The following is a 23,829-nucleotide window of genomic DNA, read 5'->3' as shown; positions in this document are numbered from 1 at the left end:
GCGACTGAAACGCATTTGTGTTTTCAGTTTGTGTCAGTCAAAACTACACGCTGTCAGTCCCCTTTTTAAAGCACCCATCTGCTGCGATGCACCCCCTGGCTGGTCATTTAATATTTCTGCAAAGATAAGGACTCAAAGGCCAATGTTGAGTGTCATCATTGGTAAAAGGACGTAAGTAATGCATGTTTGGGAGGCAGTGATCGGTTGTAGAGGGAAAGTAAAACACATTTTCTTACAGACTGAGGCCGCACTGAAGCGATGTTCCCTTGATAGTGTCAAGCCAGATAACGATCTGTTTGCTCAATCCTGGAGGAGCAGGTTTATAACATTGTCAAGAGATTTTGTTTTTTTTCTGTTATACAGGACTCTGATGAGATACGCACAGGAAATGAAAAGTTCCATTCATAGAAAATTCACATCTTCACAAATAATGTGGGCTGAAGTTACCAAGCACAATGGACAGATGACAAATGTTTATGCATCCAGTTGACAAGTGGAAAATTGCTGAACTGATTGTCAGGACAATTGAGACTTTAAGTATCATTCAGGAAGGATTAAATTATTCTGGTCATTGCTGACAGGTTTTCCCTCTTAATTTGTGCAAGAAGATCAAATTTATCGCTGGAGTAGTAAGATAGATTTTTACAGTTCACAGTTTCCTCCTTTCCATTTTAATTAAAATCCAAAGCAAACAACACAATTCCCCAGTATTCCAAAGCTTTTTTCTTCCAGAAAATGAATGCAAAGTTATTGCATCACTGTCCATCTTTAAAAAAATTACAGGATCTGAAGTAAACAGTCACAGCACCGCAGGTACACTCTTTTCTGAACCTGTCTATAAGATTCTGTCTGAATGAGACAGTGTAGCCATTTGGGCTCTCCTACTGGGGTCCACAAGTTGAACGCCACAAGAGTCAAACCAATTAACTGAAACCATACCTTCCTGGTCAACGTTACAGCAAATCATATGCCACCACACCAGCCACAATTAGGACTGGCCTAACCAGGATTTGATACTGGCCCTCACCTCTCTCTCCTGCTGGAGACTCCAGCTTTTCTATTGACTGTGCTAACACACAGCAGCCTTTGTTTACCTGGCCTTTGTGAGAGCAGGCGGGCCTTATGAGTTGTGTCAACAGGGGCTAGGATGATCGTGCCTTATCTGTGAGCTAATTAAAGTCTATTCTAGTGCATGTAGATAGCATATGCTGGTAGGAAAGAATAGGAACAAGCTCTAACAATGCTTTGACGGGGGACAAACAATCAAGCACTCACCCCGTGTTTTTTGGACATTTGTTTTCAGCTCTCGTGTTTGACTTCAAAGAGGCTGTCACTTGAAACCGCACCATTTTGGGAAGGTGATGAGCGAAAATCTGGAAGGTTTTGGAGGCCATAGTCAGCAATACAATAAGCTGTCACATCCTTTTGCCCTTTCTAGATAGGGAGGTGGGCAACATGGTGGTGCAGCAAGTAGCACTGTCACCCCACAGCAAGAAGGCCCTGGGGACCCCACCCTGGACCCCCCATGTAGAGCCCATGTGGAGACAACATGCCGCGCCCACGCCCATGTGCCCCACCCCCAACCCCCACCCCAAAGTCTAAGCTAATTGGAGACTCCAAATTGCCCATAGGTATACGTGTGTGAGTGACTGGTGAGTGAATGATGTGTGTGCTGTGCAATAGATTGGAAACCTGTCCAGGGTGTATTCCTGCCTCTCGCCTAATGCTGGGACAGGCTCCAGCAACCCCCTGCGACCCTGACCAGGATAATCGAGAATAGATAATGTATAGATGGGTGGATAGAGGTGGTGTCATAACCACTCGCAGGCAACAAGGACTGCACGATACAGCAAATTGTGGTCTTTTTATACGCAGTCAGAATAACCACCACCGTGAGGCATATATGTAATCTTTCGTCTTTTTTTCTTCTTTCTTTCTTTGAACACACCTGATGCGGCAGTAAACATCCAAGAATTTTAGGCAGTGTGAAATTCTTCTGCGGAAAAAAACCACTAAAATTAGAGATTGTTTGATAAAACTGTCTCTGCTGACATCAATTGGGTTCTGAAAAGACAGCCAATCTACAGCAAGGCCCTGCAGCTTCTATGTGATTGAAAAATCTTGCTTCTGATTGGCTGTCTTATCAGCGCCCAATAGATACCAGTGATGAAGCAGGCTACCCTTGCTGCGTTCCCGTATGATGTCACTTCCTTGCAGGATTCTGATTCATATGGAGGATGATTCAGAACCAGTCACTAAGATGCATGTAAGTGACCAATGATAAATTATCAAGTACGTGATGCTGGTGGTGAGGAGTAATGGTTAAGGAGCTGGGCTTGTAACTAAGGAGTTGCAGGTTTGAATCCCAAGTGAGACCCTGCCATTGTATACTTTTCCCTGAATTTCTTCAGAAAGCTAGTCAAATAAATATATGGATTGTATTTAAGCCTTGTATGTCAATCTCAATCAAGTTGTCTGCTAAACAAAGTGGGTAGTACTCATGCGTGTAAGTGGTTATGGGCTTTGCCCCCTCACTCAACAGCTCAAGCACTGGTATAGCTTTTAGCCCACTAGGCTTTTTGGACACTCAGTCCATGGCCTGGAGACCTACTACAAGTCTCTGTCTGGTCACTTGCCATGGTTGTCATTAAGTTGAGCAACAGCTGAGTAATCTCAGTTAGTTTCTTGCTGTTTCTTTGAGGTTTCTTTTGAGTGACCTCAACTGGCCCCAGTTTAGCCAAATTGTCACTCCCAGCCCAACCCCCTTCTTAGGAAGGCTGCCAGGCCGTTCTAAAAATGGACATTTCCTTTCCATACCCATTACTTAATTTGCTATTATCCTTCCTAAAGTGATTTCCTCTCCGGGGTGAATCCGTGGAAAGGACTGGCAAACTGAGCGTTTTTGATGAACAGCGAGTTTGCAATTTGTGAGGACTGACTAAATGGAAACTATGCATTTCTATTAAAGAAAGAATTATCAGAATTTTGCTAGAACGTTGGAAAAGCAGCTTTTGTGAAACAAAAATTAAATTCACTATCCCTGACTAATTTTCCAGTGCATGTTTAAATCAAAATAAAAGTAAACAAAAACATCTCACATGTTTGTGTGTGTATATGTGCGGAATCTGTGTGTGTTTATGTGTAAAGATTTATGCGACAGAGGGTGTGTCTGTTTGTTTACATGCAGTGTGCATATAGGCCTGTTTGTTAAAAGTAGTGTATTTCTGACTGAATAATGTAAAAGTAAAAAAAGCTTCATACAAACACATATGGGAAACTAGCAATCTAAAACAATGTAAAAAAAAGAATTCTACAATGTATAGCAATTAAAACAATGTGGAGTAATAAGTAAGAAACTCCAGTGCTGTGGTATCAGCACTCATGGAATGCCTCTTGTCCAATCCAATTACTTGACCAGAACTAACAGTTGTATAAAATAGTATAGTATGGGACACATCATTCTCAAATGAATGTAAAATGCAAACAAAATGAACATTTAACAAACTCCAGGTGAATGGGTAAACAACATGCTTCTATAAGAATTAATCTTTTAGAAACTATCATCAACAACTGTTTGATTAATTTAAAGGTTGATTAAAATTAGGGTGGGGTAACTGGAGAACTAACTTAAGAGAGAGGGCTCACTTGTGCTATCTGCATGTGAGTGTGCAAGCTCCTGTGTGTCTGTTTGTATGTTTGTGTATGTCTATGAGGGTAATCAAATGTGGGGTCCATGGAACAGTCTCATATGTGTGCATCTATTTTTAGACTGCGTGAAGCACCCAGAGCTCTCTCTCTCTGCTGTCGTGCCCAGGACTGTAGGCAAGGTGTAAAATCACCCCACTGGGTCACTGTACGCCCAGCTGCTGTGCCTGCAGGGCTCCCTGACCATCTGTCACCCTCCAGCCCAGGCTGGGACACTTCTCCTGGGCTGAGGGAACAGTGGGGTACAGCTTCTTTCATAAAGAAGGAACAGAGGGGAACAGAAAGTCATCTTCACATTGCCTCATGACATGTTTCTCTAAGTGACGTTCATGGGTTCAACTTCCCTGTCTTGTCAGGGCTCGTATCACCTGGACCCCCAGAACTGTTTATGATTCACTCACACCCAAAACTAGCCATTTACCAGTTGGACCCATTTACCATGTTCAAATGAAGTGTGTGCATGTGTTTGTGTGTTTCAGAATGTTTCTGAACACAAGCAATACACGAGAGGCATTTTTTCATAACAGCTCTGACCTTCAGCGCGGTCTGCCAGGTCTTTACCAGGCAAACCTGGCCTCTAGTCAGGCCTTCCAGTAGTCCTCTTCCGCTGCGTAGGAGGATGAAGTGGTGTGTGTATGTGGGCATTTATAATTGTGTGTGTGTGTGTACGTAAGTGCATGCATGTGTGCGTGCATGTATTTATGTGTATATGCTTTGTATGATAGTTACCATGGCTTCAGACATAGGTCAGTGGCTCTCTGTGAAAACAGGTGGTGTGGGGGGACACTGTTCATGAAAGGAAATCAGAGGTTAGAGTGGAAGACACTAACATTCCCTCTGCTCTGTCTCTCTACAGGGGAACATAGAAGGGTCAGGGGTTGAAGGTCAGAGCAGGCGTCATGGCAACAATCTACCCTTATGGCAAGGGCAAAGGCTGCAGTGAGCAGTCACTTGAACTCAAAATCATTGGCTGACGGTCTGGCATTCCTTTTCAGATTGCTAAAGCCTTTCTGTGGTTAGCAGACTGAAATGTCTCTTCCACGGTTTAAATGTGATGCCATTTTTCTGAATGTCTTTATTCTTGTGTTTTCTGTCACATGACAAGCAGTGGCAGCTGAACCACACATTTGTCACCGCTTTTCATCCTGACGTAACACACCCTCCACCCCGACCCAACATTTGGGTTCAGCTGGTAAACTTTGACACTTGTTTATTGCCCTTTACTTGAGTATTATCTCTCCTCTTTTCTTTCTTTTCAGATTTTTGGTTTTCAGTATAAAAGAGATTTACAGACATGAGTTTTCAATGTAGAAGTGTGCTTTACAGCGATATAAAAGCTTCATTTGGGATGCAGTATTTTTAACGTAGGATACTATGCATGCAGCGCCAGTATCCTCTGAATTGTTGTGAAGCATTGCCATCTACTGGACATTTTCAATATTACACAAGACTGCTTGCCACCAGAAGCTGTACACCAGAGTTATACAGAATCTTGTTTTGCCAGTAAAAATTAAGGTGTCTCCATTTTTTGCCTGAATCTAGGCTTAAGGGAAACCTATTTTTTCCAGGCATCTGGGGAGAAAAGTGAAACCCACAAACTAGCTAATAACAAGCTAATATGATAAATATGTTTCAAGCAAACCCCAATAAATGCTGTGAAAATGGTCTTGGTTTAATTCACATTTTGTACCAGCCCTCATTCAAATAACAATAGAGTTTCAGGCCATGTAGCTGTTGAGATTAAATTGGTTAACTGTAACTCACTCTATGTGCATGTCAAGTCAATGTTTCACAATAAAGCGTAACTACACCTCCTCTTCCGTAACATGAAAAAGAAAATAAGAACATTACAATTGTAAATTGAAATGTCAAAAGAAAGAATGTGTATATGTCAATTTTGGAGAAACCTAAAGCTTACTCATAAAAAAGCTGCCAGGAAGACTACACTGACAGGACTGTAAGTTTAAAGCCAGCAAGGGATCATTCTTGAGGTATTAGAAGAGCATTGCATCAGTGAGAAAAAGGAGTCTGGTTTTTGGAGGATGCAGCCTTCTAAATGAAAAACAAAAATCCAAAGAAATACAGAACTGAATTAATAAAAAAAAATATGAGGGACAATATGCATATATGTAGCATACATAAATACATTCATTTTTGTGTATGTATTAATTGTATTAAATGTGTATGTATGTATGTTTTGTATTCATTCATTTCTGTGTCATTTTATTTCTACTTGTGTATTCTACTAATATTCAAATGGCTTTTGATGTTAACGACTGGTTTGCATTTTTTTTTTTTCAATATGATTACCTTTATGGAGCTGACAGATGTAAATGGGATAACTGTTCAAATGAATCACAGAAAAATGTGGATAGCCTTAACAGCAGTTTGTTCATATTATAGAACTAAATACAGGCATACATATATTTTAAAATAAATATGGATAAAGTTCCATTTAGCAATACATAAATAAATGCAAACATACTGTAAAGTAATACACAGATAAATGCATGCATATATGTACATACACAGAAGAAATATATATATATATATATTTTTTAGGGATAGATTTATTTCTACATGCATGCATTGTTCCCAATATACTTTAGTTATTCATGTATGCATTTATTTCCACATTAACTTATTTTTTCATTCAAGAATGCCATTATTTTTATTTTATTAGGCCACTCTTTGGGAAACATTTAATGCTCTCAGTGTTATAGTTTAATGTAATCCTTTGTCCTCTATTCCTAGTCAGTTGGTTTACTGTCTCTTCTTCCATGGATTGACATTGATGTGTGAAAACCTGCTCATGAGACAATGCCAGAATTCATGATATGTAACATTTAGCCTGCCATTAAATACTTTTTCAGCAGTATCCCATAATTGATCTTAATTTTTCTTTAGTATGTAGTTTGTCATTTTGACCTTCCAGGTAACAGTCTTTGTTAACTGTGGAATAAAACCAAGTGTGAGCTTTCTTCTTTTCAGCCTCATCAGGATCACAAATCCTGACAGCCTGTGAACTGGTTGTTTTGAACATGAACCATGTTTTCTTTTTTTAATGGTGCGTTCATGTAGCAAAATGTTTTAATACAGTAGTTCCCAAACTCGGTCCTGGGACCCGCCTGTGTATGTTGGTTATCATTACAATCAGAATTGCAATCCCATATTTTTAATAAGTCTTAAATTTTTCTTAATTAAACACTTTTCAATATGTACATTGGGATGTTATTCTTCATGGCATGCATACATATTTCTCATATAATGTGGTTTCAAATGGCAAATAACCCCTCTGAACATGAAAGGCACCTAATGAAGAAAAATGAACCGCTCTAATAAAATCCTGGGATTGCAATTGTCGTTGGAATGAAGACCAGCGTACAGTATACAGGGGGGCCCAATGTCTGCGTTTGGGAACCACTGTTTTAATACATTTTGCTTTATTTTTCTTTCTTTGTTCTGAACCTGTTGTGCCTGTGTTTGACAGTAATGCATCCGTCAGTTGCTCTACTTTATTTTACAGACAGTTTAACTGGTAATGAACAACCTTTCCATAAAAAAGCAAATCTCCAATGTTCTGTATTCCTAGTTTTTTTTTTCTCTGACAGTGTTTTGTCAAGTTTACCACACGCTTCTTGAAAAACACAACATTTCAGATGATCCACTTTTTCATTTAGAATGTTTGCGCTGACCAATGCCGACAGAAATCATCATTTAAATTATGCCGCATCTTATTGCCTTTTTCTCCTTTTGCTTCTAGACAACTGTTTCGCCCTTACCTGTGCTCAATCTCAGGCTTCTGTTTTCTTCTGGCTTTTTATTACAATCTTTGTCCTGTGGTCTAAAGATAAGTTGCAAGATGGGCTAAATAAATCAGCAAGTGTGCTGTGCACCTTTAATATAACTCTGTCATCTGTCTTGACATTGTATGTTTGGAATGTCATTGTTTTGCTCAAATGAACAACTTAATTGTATAGTCACATGCCTTGTGTGTTTTCATGTGTGTGAGAACAAAATGTAACTGAAAAGCACTCCAGTAAGATCTGCTTGCACGCATTGCTCTGGGTGTTTGTTTTATACATTTGTCACGGAACAGGAATGTTATCCCATCCAGATCAAAAGAAAGCTATGCTAATACTATGTTCAGATGACTCAGAGACAGATACTACATTCACTGGCATCATATATCAAATGTATTGCTAAGATTAATGCCGCCATATCTGTGATGTTATACTTGTCAAGTTAGGAGAGCTGTCCTAATTTTAGGCTTTCAAACTAAATGCATTTAAATGGATGGACGCTAGCTAGATTAGCTACAGTTAATTGCATGGTTCCTAGATAGCTATTATGAAGTTCAGCTATCAGATCAGGTGCAGTTTAAGAGTGCTTTTCATATTTTGACTTGAGTGGGGAAAAAAGCTTTTATTCGCTAATTAACTCCTGAGCTTTTATATGCACACCATACATTTTCATTTCTGGCTTGCTCTGATGAGCAACCAAGAGAAAATCTATGGAACATACATTAATATATTTTTACATGTCACTCATCAGTACACATCAATTCTTGATGGGCAAATGTATTGTTTTCTCAGGATATAATTTGTGGGTCTCATGCATAATGGAGCCATTGTGGAAATTGTACCTTTGTGTCTTCTGTCCTCAACACAATTCTGACAAGGAGTCAGGCAGACAGAGAGCAAGAAAATATGTGTCTAAACCCATTAAAATGGGGTCGGGGGAGGTAAACAAATAGGTATCACAAATCAGTTCACTGTATACATATTAAGGCTAATAGTGTAGCAAACATATGAGCTTCTGCTCTCAAGCCTTTAGAGTTGTATTCTAATGGATGAATAGCAGAGGCTTGGCTACACTTTTATTACAATTATTGCTAATAGAAGCAATAACAGTTTAATTGTCCCATATCAAAACTACACCAGCACTATCAGCTTGATTACACAATTTATTTGTGTCATTTTCCATTCGAGCTGTGACTGCATTTTCTATTTTACAGGCTTGTGAGTGTGTGTTTGAAAGTGTTTTTCATCACAGACACAATTGTCTGTTTCATAAATACAGCCAAACTTTGCAATTATAATCTACAAGCCTCTGGAGTAGAGCAGGTAATTTGTCTGAATCACAAATTAGTTTAACAAGCTGTGAGCAGCTTGGCTTCAGACAGTGGAGTGAGTGAAGAGTTCACTCAGTGTGGGTACCAGGCACATAAACACTCATGACACAATGCCCTGATGTGTCATAGAGACGGATGAACAGTTGCTATGGATACCAGCTGGTGCAGTATGCTCACAGAATCTCCAAGGACAACTGGTGGGAAAGCATTTTACTCCATAGGGACCAATGTCCACAGAAAAACAGCACATAAACACATTTTTTTCCCTCAAAAAAAAAAAAAAAACTCAAACATTTCCCCAGGGCGTGATAAAATGACTGCTAAAACTGCAGGAAGACCACATATCCCAGAGTTCCCCCAGAGTCATCACATAATTAGTTTTTTTTTTTTTTTTAAAAGGGGGGGGGGGGGGGCAGTTCTTGCCCGTTCTTGACTGTAAAGAATAACCAAAAGCCATGCCCCATCTGCATCTACTAGGGAACGCCGACAATGCAAAACTTTTAATACATCAATATGCCATGGCACAGAAGTAAGAATATTGTGCACACTTGAAGGGTAGGTTGAGAGGAATGAGCCCACAGAATACATTACATATTTATATCACTCAATGTACATTGAACCACATTTGCTAAGGAAACGTGAGCCTGCTCACACACTACAGAAAGTTCATAAGAGGTCCCAGTGAGACTGACACACACATACACACATTATATATAGATTCATAGCAGCAGACCTTCCTGTCCAAGGTCAGTCTCGTCTTTGTCATTGGCTGTAGTGGCGGTGACCTGCAGTCACATTCAATGTGCTGCTGCTCAGTAACATGGGTGAAGAACTCTGAGAGAGGTTGACCTCAACAGACTGTGAGAGCAAGCTCATGTCTAATGTGAGTGCACTTTGGTTGAATGTGGGAGCTACAATCAAGGGCATTTAAAAGCACAAGATGGTTTTAACCAATCAAAAAAGAGAGAGAAAACATTAATATTTGTGTTTGCCTTTGAAACATAATAGGGTAGGGCGGCTTCACTGTCAAATGTACACAATTAGAAAGGATAATGTATAATGGGATTTTGGTCTATTTACTACAAATTACAATAATCTATTCGCACATCTCATAAGACATTCTTGTCAGGATTACAACGTCGGTCGGCTGTGTTACCCATTTAAATAGCAGGTAAATAAGTGGAGTGATTCTGGTAAAGGTGTCCCATTCCAATATGAAGATGCGTCGTATCAACGACATAGGATGGGAATCAGGAGCTTTTATGATACATGTGAAACCTTACTGTATTGTTTGGAGTCGTGCTTTGCTGTTGGTAATATAACCGTTTGATAGATTGCTTTATATGGGATTGAATTCACAAAACCACCCGTGACATTGAACCATGAAGACGCCCAGCCTTGTAACACCAAGCGCGATATTCATTTTCACATGACACAGTCATATAGCCTAACAGAATGAGAACTAAGATGCAATGTCGTGTCATTGGTTTACTTTACTCACATACGTAAATCTACATTTACACCAAGCTTGTTGCTAGTTGTTTGGCGAAAGACACGTAGCAATCAATGTTCACAAGCGCCAGACCTGTAAAAACACATTTACTCCTGTGTTATTCGTGTTGCATTCTGTCATCTGCTCTTCGGCATCCTGATTAGAGAGTCACTGAGCGTTTGAGAAAGCCGTTGTGATTCGCAGCCCCAAGTAAAAGCGATGAACCATAGTACACGATTGGTGGGTAGTCTTCCCGTGTGATTCTTTTCCGATCGTGTCCCTGAGAGCAAATGGCTCCTCCTGCAAGAGCTAGACGGAGCTGACCGAGAGGAGTACGGGGGGAGCAGTTTAGAAAAACATAGATAACACCCCCCAAAAAACCCACAATAGCTCGCCGCCTCAAAGACAAGATGTTTTAGAGTAGGCAAATGACGGAATTTTATATGCGATTTGCACGTAAAGATATATTATTCTAAATCAGAGAGAAGGGTTCGATTTTTTTTCTTTTAAGTAATCAACTCCCCAAATGAACTCCGTCAGAGCAACCAACAGAAGACCTAGGCGAGTATCGAGGCCGCGCCCGGTGCAGCCGGAAAGGAACAACGGGGAAAGAGGTGAGAAAAAGTGTATTTCCCCCAGTGCATCATATGTGAGAAAGTATTTAAAAAGCGCGTTGCTCTTGTACGTTGACCCCGGTGCCTAATTTCATCATACGAGTTTTGAACGTCTAGCTGTTCAAACAAGGCCCCTGTAGTACATCAGGAAAAACCGAGGCTTCTCAGTTGGTACCCAGTCAGCCCAGGCCGCGCTTTGTTCGGCTAGGCTTTCCACTAATCCCCGCTGGTCTTGGCTCAGACTGTAGCTGGATGACAGTTTGCTACGTAGCTATTTAAATAAGTGGTAGCTGGATATCCTCCCAGAGAATAGCACACACATGTTCTAGAATCTAAGATGGTTCTATTACTAGCGAATTGTATGAAAGTGTAACTAACAAAAACCTGCATTTTTCCCGTACAGACTGCCATATTTGGGGGGTGTAGTGTTGGCTAACAAGCTAATGTTTTCTAATTGGCTGGCTAACGTTAGCTAGGCTGATCACTAGCTTGTTGGCTAGGTAACTTGGCAGCTCTTACCAGTAATTCATCTATTAGACTAATGTGGCATCTATTCGGCATCACAAGTTACGCTGTGATCATTTGGAAATATGTACTGAGTTGTAGAGTTTTGTTTATCAGCTATGGAGGTAACGCGGATATTTCTAGCTAGTCTACCAACTAGTTTATGTGAATTTGTCATTTACGTAGAGCTAGCTACGCAGTTCAGTTTTTACTCTGGCTGTTAGCTCTGGATGGTTGGCTATCTATTTTATCCACATAAAGACCGCTAATGGCTACGTTGGTTGCCCAGCTGATAGGCCCAGTAAGCGTTATCTGTAGTCCAACTGAAAGTTATGTTCGTTTAGCCTGAGTTGAGTTTTCGGGTGGCCGCTAAAATTCACCAGGCCCATGGTTGCTTCAGATCGGCATCTGTGATGATCAATGCATCTGGCACCTTTGTCTTCAAAACAGTAGTATCTGGATTGTCGAGCTAGGGGTTACGAGAGATCACACACATTGCTAACGTTAGTTGGACGGGCGATGGCTCATTTTCAAAGATAAACACTGACGTTAATAAACGACATACGGGCGAAGCATTTCACTTGCAAAACTACCACCAGCTGGCGTTAACTTCTGGCTGCCTATGTACATTTAACGGCCGTTGGCTAGTAGGTGTATTTAACGTAACTCTGCGTGGTTATAATCATTAGAGGGACTATTTCTGCTCCTGGCGGGTGACTTCACCAGATTTTCCGTAACATAAATGTAGCTAACATTAGCTTGCCTGCTAGCTACCTAATCATTCTTCGTCTTCTGAGCCGTTAAGATTGTGAGTATCCCGGACCCCAGATTATAGTTAACGTTAGATGCACATTGTGACTAAAAGCAAGTAATAGCTAGTTATAAGCAAATTTAGCTAACGCTGCCGTTTTAAGAAAACACTCACAGAAACGAACTGTGGGCCATTGTGCGAGTAGGGGGCATTCAGTCATGGAAATGCTGTTTGGCCATCTTTAGCTTGATTGCTAGACTCGACTAGCTAAATAATGTGCATTTTTTGACTGTGTTTCCGGGTTGTTTGTAATTAAACATCAAATAATTTTGTGTCCTTCACACTTAACATGTGGTTTATGTTTTTCTCAATAGCGTTATTTAGAACAAGATCCATATTGAAATGTCAGTGTCCTGATCTGGACAATTATTTTAACGGTAGTAAGTGTGTCCCAGCGTAATGTTGAGGAACGCCTTGAGTCTGTGAACATTTTCCCCCGCACAGTGGATAATGTTGCAACCGAAGGAAAATAATGTAATATGGGCTATGGCTTGCGTCTAGTAATACGCATGCTGATTTTCGGCTTAACATGAATGTACGTGCAGTAAGAAGTAGTGTAATTTATTTACCAGATAAGGAATACGTCATACCGAATTCATGTTAACCAATTACATCCATTTTGAGGCTATAAACTTGCTTTTAAAAATTAAATGAACCAAAGAATGGCACTTCTTTGACTGCCCATCATTAATGAAAATGATGAAGAATTTATTGAGTTTTATTTCACAGACAGAAACCAAGATCTGTATGTGCTGTGTATTGAAACCCTGGAAACCCCCTCCCCCCAAACCAGTCACTGAAAGATCAGCATTATAGATCTCTGAGAGTGTTTAATATGAGTATAGTACATTCTTTCTCTGGTAGTAACTTGATGCTTAATTTCTTGCTGATGTAAAATGTAATGGTGGAAGTTTGGGGCTGAAATTGCGATATTGTTTGGGAAACACAACTTGTGTCCAGGTTCCATCAGTGCTAGGCAGCCAACTTGCTTGAGCCATATACATGGATATTCTTGCATGTATGAACAAAGCTAGTCATTTTCAATAAGGATGTTTGCCAAGATATTAAATAATATAAAGTAAACTTATATGACTAGAAGACATGGTCAAAGGCACTGAAGTTAACAAACCTTCAACATTTGGATGTTATAGCTGTGGATGGAAGGTCATCACTGAAGCCATCTTAGTACTTTCTCTTGGTATTGCTTTGGTAACTTTTTTGCTGTCTTGTTCTCAAAGACAGTGATCACACAGCCTTCCTGGTGCACTGTTGCTGTGTGTTCACTGGTTGTTGCAGTGGATTATGAGGTGGCTCCAGTGTACTAACCTATATAGTGGATGCATTTTGACCAAATTCATGAGACATGCTGAAAAAGATTTGCTGACCCCTCAGTGTGCTGTATAGCGAACTGGTAGATCATTTGAGGGACAGTCATGTGTTTTTTCAGACCCTAGATTGGGGCCACATCATATTAATTAGGCTATAACCTAGCTCTCATGTCTGTTGATTTAGGGATGGGCTTACCCCCCAAAAATGCTCAAGTTCAAGTGAGTGTGAGCGTCACAATATTTTTGAATTTAACTTCTTTAAGTTAAGTCTGGAAATATTACATTTTCACTTGCAAGTGATTTCATTCAATAAAATAAACGTTATTGCATTCAAATGTATGCTTTTGTTTTTGGTGGCAGTGTCTGTGTCCAAATTTTAGAAAATACTAATTTGCTCATTTGTAGCCTATATGATATGAAAACTGTACCTAATTTGGCTTGTAGCAACTATGGCTAATTTAGAAAAATATGAAAAGGACCATATATGAAGTTATTTACCAAGTTTTTTTGCAAATCTATTGTAGATTTTGAGATGATTTGCAAATTTTTCAAATTTCAAAGTCCTGCATGGTGCATTGTATATGTCTTTGGCAATTGTCTTCATCATTGTATGAGCTATGTCAAAATATGTGAGAATGTCTTGATAGAGCAACATTCTTTGTTAACATGTGCTGAATTAGCATTTTGGTCAAGGACATATTTAAAAAAAATAATCTGTCAATTTACCAATATGCAGCACTGATGTTTGTTTTTAATAACATATGCTTTGCATACTGTAATAGCTAGCAAATGAAATAATGTATAAATACATAGCTGATATGTCTGTATAACCAATGGTGCTTAAGAACTAAAGAAAAAAACAATGAATGGGCTACTCATAAATATGTAAATAAAAATGGGAAAATCTCTGTCAGGAAAGTGTCCTTCCATGACAACAATTAGTTTCAGTCCTCAGGCACTGACATAGTAAGGGTTGTTTTCTAGGCCTTGGGGCATTTTACTGCACTGAAAATGAGTTATTTAACAGGATTGATGACCAAGTAGCCTCAACTCGTTGACTTTTTGATGGTAGTTAGACAAGTACTGTGTTGAGTGGGCCACATATTGAAACAGGGTGGTTTTACATCCACTTACATTAGCAAGTTTAGTAAGGCTGTAAATGTCCGCACGGCATTGATTGTAATGGTCGTAGGGTGTAAAAGATATGCATTTTATTAGCTTTTTATTTTCGTGCTTGCTTTTTCATTTATCGAAGTCTTCTGTAGTATATGGCCTGGGAAAACACTAGACATAGCTTTTCTACTGTTTGCATAACAATTCCTCCTGTGGTTTTAGGACTTTTCTATCAGAATGTGATAATGACTGAACACTTAGAGAGTGCAATGCTACCTGCATGAGAATGTTCTGTGTATACATCTAAAAGTATTATTATGATTATTATTAGGCTATAATTAGTGTTAGTATTAACCCTTTGTTATGTCCTGATTCACCCTCAAAATATAAACTTTCTTGCTGGCACTAACTACTTGAAGCCAAGGAGGCTACAGTTTTGGCATGTTGCTGTGGTTACATCGGTTGGTTTGCTCAAAATCGAGAAGCTGTCAATGTTGGCTAAATCCAGTTTGGATTATTAAGCTATGTTAACTATTTGGCTGATGTTTATTATTTGCAGCTTCTTGTTTGTAATTCCCAGTCCACCTTCAGTTTTTTAAACTGATTTCTTATTTGCTGCTGCTTGTTCGCAATTATACAGGCTGATTCAGAAAGGCTTAAATCATCTTGAACCCCATATTACACACAATATAGCCAACATAGTTAGCTTCTCTATGTTGTGCTGGTGATACCTAGCTAGCTACTCAAGAAAAAAATTCTAATTATGTTATCGCCTTACATCTAACCAATTCAGGGTGTGTCACATAGTATCGGAAATACAAATCATTACATCATTAATACTTGATGTATTGTTATTCAGGAAACCACTCATTTCTATCAGAGGCTATGTCACAGTTTTTCCAATTCAGATAGCTTTATTGGTGTGGCAAAATTGTGGTCAATCATATTAAATTGCCATAGTGTTTCACCGAGAGAGAATATGTTGGTAACTTCGGTAATGTTGGCGATGTTGCTAGAGAGCAAACCACCATAAGGTTGCCATGATTCCTAACAATACCGATCTATTTTTGCACGTTGTATTTATAGATTTGATCTGTGAACCGTTGTGTCAGTCCGGATCAATGTTTTGTTACGCTCCCACTCTAGGGTACTATAGCAGTGTTTTGATTTGAGCCTGGTAAATGCCTAGTTCCATAATCATTGTATACTATGCTTGATTGAAATGCTTTGTCACTCTGCTACTCTGCACAACTAAAGACCCTGCCATTTCATCATTGTAGGCTCTCCCACAAAATTGCAGAATTCACCCTTTGGAAACTTAATTTTTACTTTTGAAATGGGTTAGGGCATTTTAACCCATGCATTTCAAAATTGATTAATTGTTTGGCCACCTTGTGAAATGGGCTCTGATCCAAAATAGGGGTTGGGGGCCATGTTGATTAACATTTAGCCTAGCTATGCTACACAGAAATAAGAAATTTCTTAACTCAGACTCTTAATTTTGCTTGATCGATCTCCTCAGTGATATTGCAATTGCTGCGTCGTGTTGAGAAACGCACAGGCAAAAAGATTCTGGACTTCATTCCGTTTTCCCAATGTTTGACATCTTAACCATACTCGGCAGAAAAGGCAGCACACTCATGAGATGGGACTGCCGGTTCCTGAAAACCTGTCTCCAGAACAAAGCAATTTAAACTTTCATTAACTTTGGTTCAGTTCATTTTCGCATAGCCTACATCATTTCATTTATAACTGAAAGTTTAGAACAAAGGGACCATTTTTGAGAAACCGTTTTTCTTTGCGCAATATGTGAAGGTTATGGCCCCATAACTCGTAATATAATTAGGCCCTGCACTACGGAGGGGGATATACACACCTTCCACCATTACTTTCAGTCAACAAAGTGAAGTGTATTTGGTTTAAAATGATTGCATCTAAATATTTCATTACGATTATGCAGTCTTCTGCAGCATTCGTTTCTGAAATGTTATTCATTGAGCACGGGCTGTTTGTGGACTTGCAGTACATTCACACGTTTCAGAAGTTGCCATAGTCACACAGTTGATGAGGAGCAAGTTGTCGTGGAGTCCCATTTCACCAATGTTCTTCTGTTGTCGGTAAGTTGGGCAAGCGAAACTACTGGCTGCGCTTCTGTGGATAGATGGGAATTGTGGTTTGCTTGCAGCCACGCCTGCGCAAGTAAATGTAGACAAGCTGTCTTTCAGAGAACTAGTTTCTCCTGTGACTACACAACTGTACTCTCTTTCCTCTTATTGGAGCAGACAAGCAGTTATACGGATTCTAAATAAATTTGTCCTAAGGAGAAAGGTATCTGGACTGATGTTTATTTAGCTGCCTAATGGTGTCAATGTGTAACTGCAGTCTTATTGCATGTAGGAGTTCCTCTCAGTGCTGGGCATGTTTGGGATGAGGCTGATTGTTAGATATCTGAGTATTTAATTTACCCCTGAGCCCACTAACAAATTTCTTGGATTTTTATTTGAACTTGCATCTCATTTTTTGTGGAAATTCTAGAAAAATCTAGTTTTGCTCAATAGCATACATTTTTGGTAAATGGTAAATGGACTGCATTTATATAGCGCTTTTATCCAAAGCGCTTTACAATTGATGCCTCTCATTCACCCATTCACACACACGCACACACACCACCGGTGAAAGGCTGCCATGCAAGGTACCAGTCAGCTCGTTGGAAGCAATTAGGGGTTAGGTGTCTTGCTCAGGGACACTTCGACACGCCCAGGGTGGGGGATCGAACCGGCAACCCTCCGACTGCTAGACAACCGCTCTTACTTCCTGAGCTATGTTGCCCCCACATTTTTAAGCCTGAGAGCCCCATTGATAACATTATAAATTTTGCTAGGTTAAGCATAACTCAACATAGTCTACAGAGCTTTTACACTGAATGCATATCTCTGCAGTTATGTTATGTCAGTTATGATATCTTATTCATGCAGTCATACAGCTTAGGGGAGACAGATTGAAAAAATCTGTGGATTGTTACTAGGAGGGTAGATCAGTTGTGTTAGATTTGTGTGTCAGAAGTGGGCTGTGAAAGACAGATCATGCGCTTTTGGTTTGAAGGCTCCCCTAAAATGGTGGCTCCCCACTTTTTACATCTCGGTGTAAAATAAACATCTGGCTGAGACCCCCACCTCAAATGAAATTGTAAACTGTTTACTCCTTTTATACAGCCTTTATAGCACCAACAGCATACCACCATGCACCCTGCTCCTGTTGAATGGCTGAAGCTAAGCAGGTATGGGCTTGGTTAGTACTTGGTTGGGATATCTCCTAGGAAAATTAAGTTGCTGCTGGAAGTGGTGTTGATCTTCCCTCTGTTTGAATAATCCCATATGCCCCAGTACAGTGATGGGACACTGCTGTAGGAGATGCACTGTGTAATAAGCGTAATAAGCACAACTGCCATCATAGGGTGTATAGTTGTTCATGGTGAAGTCGATGCCTCTGTGGTGGCTGTGGTACTGAATTGATCAAACTGTAAAATATGCATACTCTTGGCACTGAAGTAGAATCGTATTTGGGTGACTCAGTAAAGCTTAATTACAAGACATATGGCTGGTTCAAGCCAATGATCCAGGTTGACACAAGTCGCTAAGGTAGTGATAGTGCTGCGGATCTTGCTTAGTACGTTCTGAATCTCCTTTGCCAAGCACTCATCTCAAGGTAAATGGTAAATGGACTGCATTTTATATAGCGCTTTTATCCAAAGTGCTTTACAATTAATGCCTCTCATTCACCCATTCACACACACTCACACACCAATGGTGAAAGGCTGCCATGCAAGGTACCAATCAACTCATTGGGAGCAATTAGGGGTTAGGTGTCTTGTTCGGGGACACTTCGACATGGGATCGAACCGGCAGCCCTCCGACTGCCAGACAACTGCTCTTACCTCCTGAGCTATGTCGCTCACAGGTGAAGCAGTTTCTTGTTTTTGGTAGGTTCTGTGTGAAATAATTGTCTGTTCATTCACTCCCTCTTTTTTCATACTTTTTTTTCATCGGAGTTGTCTTGTCATGACGTTATGCAATTATAACACAATTTAGCTTGCCATCTAAATAGCTAGTTACGTTAGTACTGGTCAGTACTGTTATACTGTTCAGTGAAGTGATTACAATTAAAACTATTTTAGGCTACGTCCACACTAATACGTTTTTGTTTTAAAACGCATAACTTTCGCTACGTTTACTCCTAGCGTCCAACCATCCACACTACTCCGGCGTTTTCAAACCCCTTTACTGGAGATTACTACAATCACATGAACCCACGTTGGCTTCCTGATTGGGTCTTGTCAGTCACGACGTGTCCTTCCCTGATTCGTCACGCCCCTATCACGTGACCCTTTTCCGGAATAGAACAAGCGACAACTATCAGCCTTGACTACCAGCAGTTAATTCAACATGGATAACGAATTACAGGCGTTGCTGACCTTGTTGTCTATGCTAGCAGCTGTTGCGCAGTTAAATTCTGCATTTTACGATGCTACTACTGCCTACATGCGCAGGAGTCAAGCTATTATTCGAGCAATTTGCGGCAATTCCCGTGTCCAGCGGTGTTATCAGCCCTACATGGAGCGCCAGTGTTGAGTGAGGCCGGAAGGACCAGTGCCTGGTGGGATAATTTTATCAATGAGGTTGTGGTTCCTGAGGAATGGCAAGAGAACTTTCGAATGTTCAATCGGCCCTGATCAACCTTCGCAAAAGACTGCGTGTGCTTCCTGTTTACACCGGCACGCGCATGCCCACTGTACGTGAATGGTCATGTGATATGCGTTTTCAGGCGTGTTAGGATGGATGGAGATCATTTCTGAAACGGTGCTAAAATGCTTGTGTGGACGGAGATCGTTTTCGTTTTAAAACGCCGTTTTAAAATGAAAACGTATTAGTGTGGACGTAGCCTTAGTCACCCTTGTATCTTCTGGCAGCTACCTTACCTACTGTGTCACATAGAGAGCTACAGTACAATCATCAAAACAAACAGAAGGTCTGGCTTCCACGGAGCTAGTACATTACTTGACGGCTAACATTAGCTAACTACATTACATAACATTCATTTAGCAGGCAGTGTTGTAGTATTTTTTCCCTGGAGAAATGTGTTTAAACTGCATGTGTCACCTGAGGAACACTAGGAGCAGTGCAGCTCTGCAGGAAACCGCAAATGCTCACAAGAATCATTGATTTTCCATAAAACATACGTTTAGTCAGAGAGGCGTCCTAGTGATGGGATAGAGGGGCTGCTTTTCTTGTACTTGAGGTTACTATGGCTTACTTCCTGTTTTGAATTCATCACTCAATCTTAAGGTGTCACTTCTTGAATGCCCCCCGTCCCCCCTGCTCCACACCACTCTTGTTGTTCACACAGCCGAAGCCTTTGATTGGCTCAATGACCATTCCTCTTGCTCTCTGAATTAGATTGATCAGCTTAATCATTAACGCCCACTGTAGAAGGACAATGGAGCCTCTTCTTCGCTCACCTACGTTAATTGAATATGCCTGTCATCAACCCAAGATTACATCTTTCATACCCCCCCCTCTTCTGTTTGGTCTTGGGGTGGTTTCAGGGCCTGCTGTCACCATTGCAGCACCCCAGAGGGAGGGGGCCTCATGTTTTACTCCCGGTTAGTCAGTGGATCACCTGGGTTCCACCGATAGGGGACCCCCCTCTTCCCTGCGGAGGTTCCTGGAGATCTTCTCTATTATAGACTAGTAAGATAACAAGCTGAGCTAAGCAGAAAGTGCATTTTAATTAGAAGTTGGCTTGTTATTGGTATTGTTAGAGCAACAGAGAATATACAGAGCTAAGCTAATGTACAAACAATTTAAGGTGTGTTCTTTAATTAGGATCAGTTACACTTATCAAGGTGCCCCACATCTGTGATGCTGTCTTAGACCTTGTAAGTACTGTCAGTGCCCTCACTCCCTACAGTTCTCTCACAGTTTATAAATTTGATGAACAAGTTTGCATAAATAGCTGCTCCTGAATTCAGGTAATTCAGGCATACACAAAAAAGTATCATCTCTGGATTTAGAGACTGGCTTCAATGGCAAAAACAGGGCAGTACTTAGCCTATTTTTTTAATTTATTTATTTATTTATTTATTTTTTTGCAGTTTCTTGGAAAGGCCTGTGCTTTGCAGTTCTTTCACACTGTCTATGTATGTCCCCCAGACTCCAAAAAATAATGATAATAAAAAAAGAAATAACAGATTCCACTTGTAGTCAGGATGGTCTGTTTTTTTGGCCAAAGCTTTTTATTTCAAAAAGTTTGAAAGAGATCAGTATTAGACCAAAATGACTTTGTCTTTATGAAAGTGCGGTTACATTATAAACATGTCAAAGAATGGGTAAGGAACTGGTCTTGTAACCCAAAGGTTGCAGGTTTGATTCCCAGGTAGGTCGCTGCCTTTGTTTCCTTGAGCAAGGAACTTAACCTGCATCGCTACAGTATATATCCAGCTGTATAAATGGATGCACTGTAAATGCCGCGTAAGTTGCATAAGTTGCTCTGGTTAAGAGCATCTGCTAAATGCCTGTAATGAAAAGTAGCTAGATTTGAATGCATGGGTGTTTCTAAATTAACATTGGCATATTAAAAGCGGAATGGAGTTTCTTTTCTACCCAAGCCACTAATACAAGCATGCAAGGCGATGTACAACATGTATCTGAGAATATCCATGAATGTTAAAAGCGTATTGTATTGACATTGTAATGTATTGACATTTGAGGAATTGTCGTCTGCTCCGGAGATGTCCGAACTGGAAGTTCAGTGGCGTGGGATGAATCCACTGTGGTATTAGCACGCCTCTGTTCTCCATTGTCTTTGTGTTGTATTTGGGTGTTACTCAAGCCCTGACTTTTTTCCCCCCCCTCCCCCTCTCTGCTTGGGTTTCTAGAGCAGAACCTGCACTGTTTCTGCGAGGCAAACCTTTGGGACCTAAAATGAGTGATGTCATTGCTGTTGAGTCATTTCAGTGTAGCCCTTCCTGAACGCTATTGGGGGACAGGCCAGTGATCTCATAGTGTGACAGCTCAAAATGTGTGATTAATTGTGGAAAAATGTATATGCACTAAAACTAGGCCTACTTTTCACCACAGGATGTATCTTTTTAAAATCCTACTTAAACCAGTCTGACTTTGTGCCTGTTTTCTTGAAGAATTAGATTATTTCTGTTGTCGCTGCTATTTTAAGTTATGTGCACAAATATGTAGCTAAGATGCCTTAATATTTTCTCACTCTTGTTCCATTGCCGTTAATTGATTGAATGGACACCGATAATCGGTTAATCTGCGCACTTCTATGAAAGATTTCAGGCTACAGAGAATGAGAGAACATGACCCAGCTCCTTTTGCTTTAGATGCCCCCACAGATATCTGTGTGTGGAGTCCATGTGTCACTCTGTGGTGCGTCTGAGCGAAATGTTTCCCTGTGCATTTCATGCTCCCTACCAAAAGAAAAACTCCCTCAAAACCCCAAAACTGTTTCATTTTTTTTTTTTTTTTTGCCGTTAAGCGGTGGTTTAAAGCTTTTTCTGATCCAGGGACCCCCTTCATAAGTTAAAAAAAGAAGGGCTTGACATGAACGGTTGTTCGCTTGTCCGGGACAGTCGAACTTGATGATTGGACAAGTGGGATGGTTTTTGCAGTTGACTAATCATACAAGTAAAAAATAAACCTGATTTTTTTAAAAATCTGTAATATATATACGCACATATAATTGTAGCCCTAGCCTGTCTTTGTTTTCGATGCTCAGTCCGTTTTCCAGCTGCGTCTGCTCGCTACAAAGGCACGGGTTAGAGAACACTGAGCTGCGTGTGTGCGCGGTTGTCATCAGCGAGTGAGGCGAGCCTCAGTCTGATGCGCTCCTCTAACGCCTGTTATCGACCGGGCTTTGGGGGGGGGGCATCTATCCACCACCTCAAACACGAACATATTTATTTCAAATTTATTTTGGAGGACTGGTTGCTGAAGACAGAGGAGTCTTCTTTGATTGTAAACACTGGACTACAGCATGGCTAAAAAAATCCTGTTTAAATGTCAAATAAAAGAGTAAGATATCGTTTTAAGATAAGGCTTTTAATGCAAGATTAAATGCAAGAAGTGTTCTGCGTTGTTCGGAGGCGGGTTTCAGTACTATCTGTGGTATCTCTGCTCTGCTGTGAAGCACCACTGTGGCAGCACTGTGAGAGCAGGATTGACAGGCAGGTTTAGAAGCCTCTGTGCAGAGAGCAGTCACGAATGGTTGCTAGGATTCAGGCGTGGTGAAATTTAGAGTAACTGATTTCAGAGCCTTGTGCAGTTAGAGAGACTGGATTTTTTCTTAGAGCTTTTAATTTATTTATATCTGTTGGGAAATTTAACCAAATATGAAACACATTTACATTTACCTTTAATATCATGCTAACTCCATTATGATGCTGGAGTGCATTCAATGCAATGAGTGAATTATGTTTAATGAATTTCTTAATGGTTTAGCCCATTTAATTATGGTGTATTTTGTATGTATTGTATTCATGAAATCAAAGTAACTGTAAAAGTGGATGTTTGAAATGTTTGTTTTAATAGGATGACACTGTCAGTTTCAGTCAAGTAAGTTGGCGGACAAGTAAACAATCTGTGCCCAAAATATTAAGGTCAGATCCTGAAGGGTTTGGGCTTTTTATATTCAAAAATGGTTTTATGCTTTGAAATATTTTCTAAATCTGTATAGTTAAGTATCTGCATATTAAGACTGGCCAGGGACTCCCTACAGTACCTTTTAGCACCCCCTGTTGAAAACAGAGGCTGTCAAGGCATTTTCTGTGATGGTATTCTGGGTTATTGATGGGGGTAGCCAGCCATGGACTTCCAGGAATTCAGCACTTGTGGTCATGTGACCCCCGTGTGCCCAGGCCGTTTGGCGTACCAGAGTTCCAGCCTGTGGTCTGGCTCACGGGCCGAATCCCGGCTCGCTTTCGCATCGCTGAGGCCTGACCTGCTGTCGGCGAGCCAGGCTGCTCTTCTCCCGTGCCCCGTAGCTGCGCTAGCCCGTACCGTCACCAGGCCCGCGGCCCAGATAAGTCCAGTCAGCCCGTCGAGGGGGAGAAAGAA

At 40.5% G+C, this 23,829-nt stretch overlaps 1 protein-coding gene across 3 annotated transcripts in view; it reads left to right on the top strand.

Moving 5' to 3' along the window:
• Positions 1 to 10,601: 10,601 nt before the first annotated feature.
• Positions 10,602 to 23,829, top strand: part of fbxo11b (F-box protein 11b) — a 31,200-nt gene continuing 17,972 nt past the window's right edge. For 2 of the 3 annotated variants that reach the window (XM_035405920.1, XM_035405919.1), the window contains exon 1: positions 10,602 to 10,945. In XM_035405920.1, coding sequence (XP_035261811.1) covers positions 10,858 to 10,945 — 88 coding nt within the window. In that variant the 5' untranslated portion in view covers positions 10,602 to 10,857. Of the gene's footprint in view, positions 10,946 to 12,061; positions 12,258 to 23,829 lie in introns of those variants that run through there. The other variant, XM_035405921.1, reaches the window with a different exon arrangement.

This window comes from Anguilla anguilla, chromosome 2 (genome assembly GCF_013347855.1).
Source record: "Anguilla anguilla isolate fAngAng1 chromosome 2, fAngAng1.pri, whole genome shotgun sequence".
Taxonomy (NCBI): Eukaryota; Metazoa; Chordata; class Actinopteri; order Anguilliformes; family Anguillidae; genus Anguilla; species Anguilla anguilla.
This window is presented reverse-complemented; position numbering and strand designations above follow the sequence as displayed.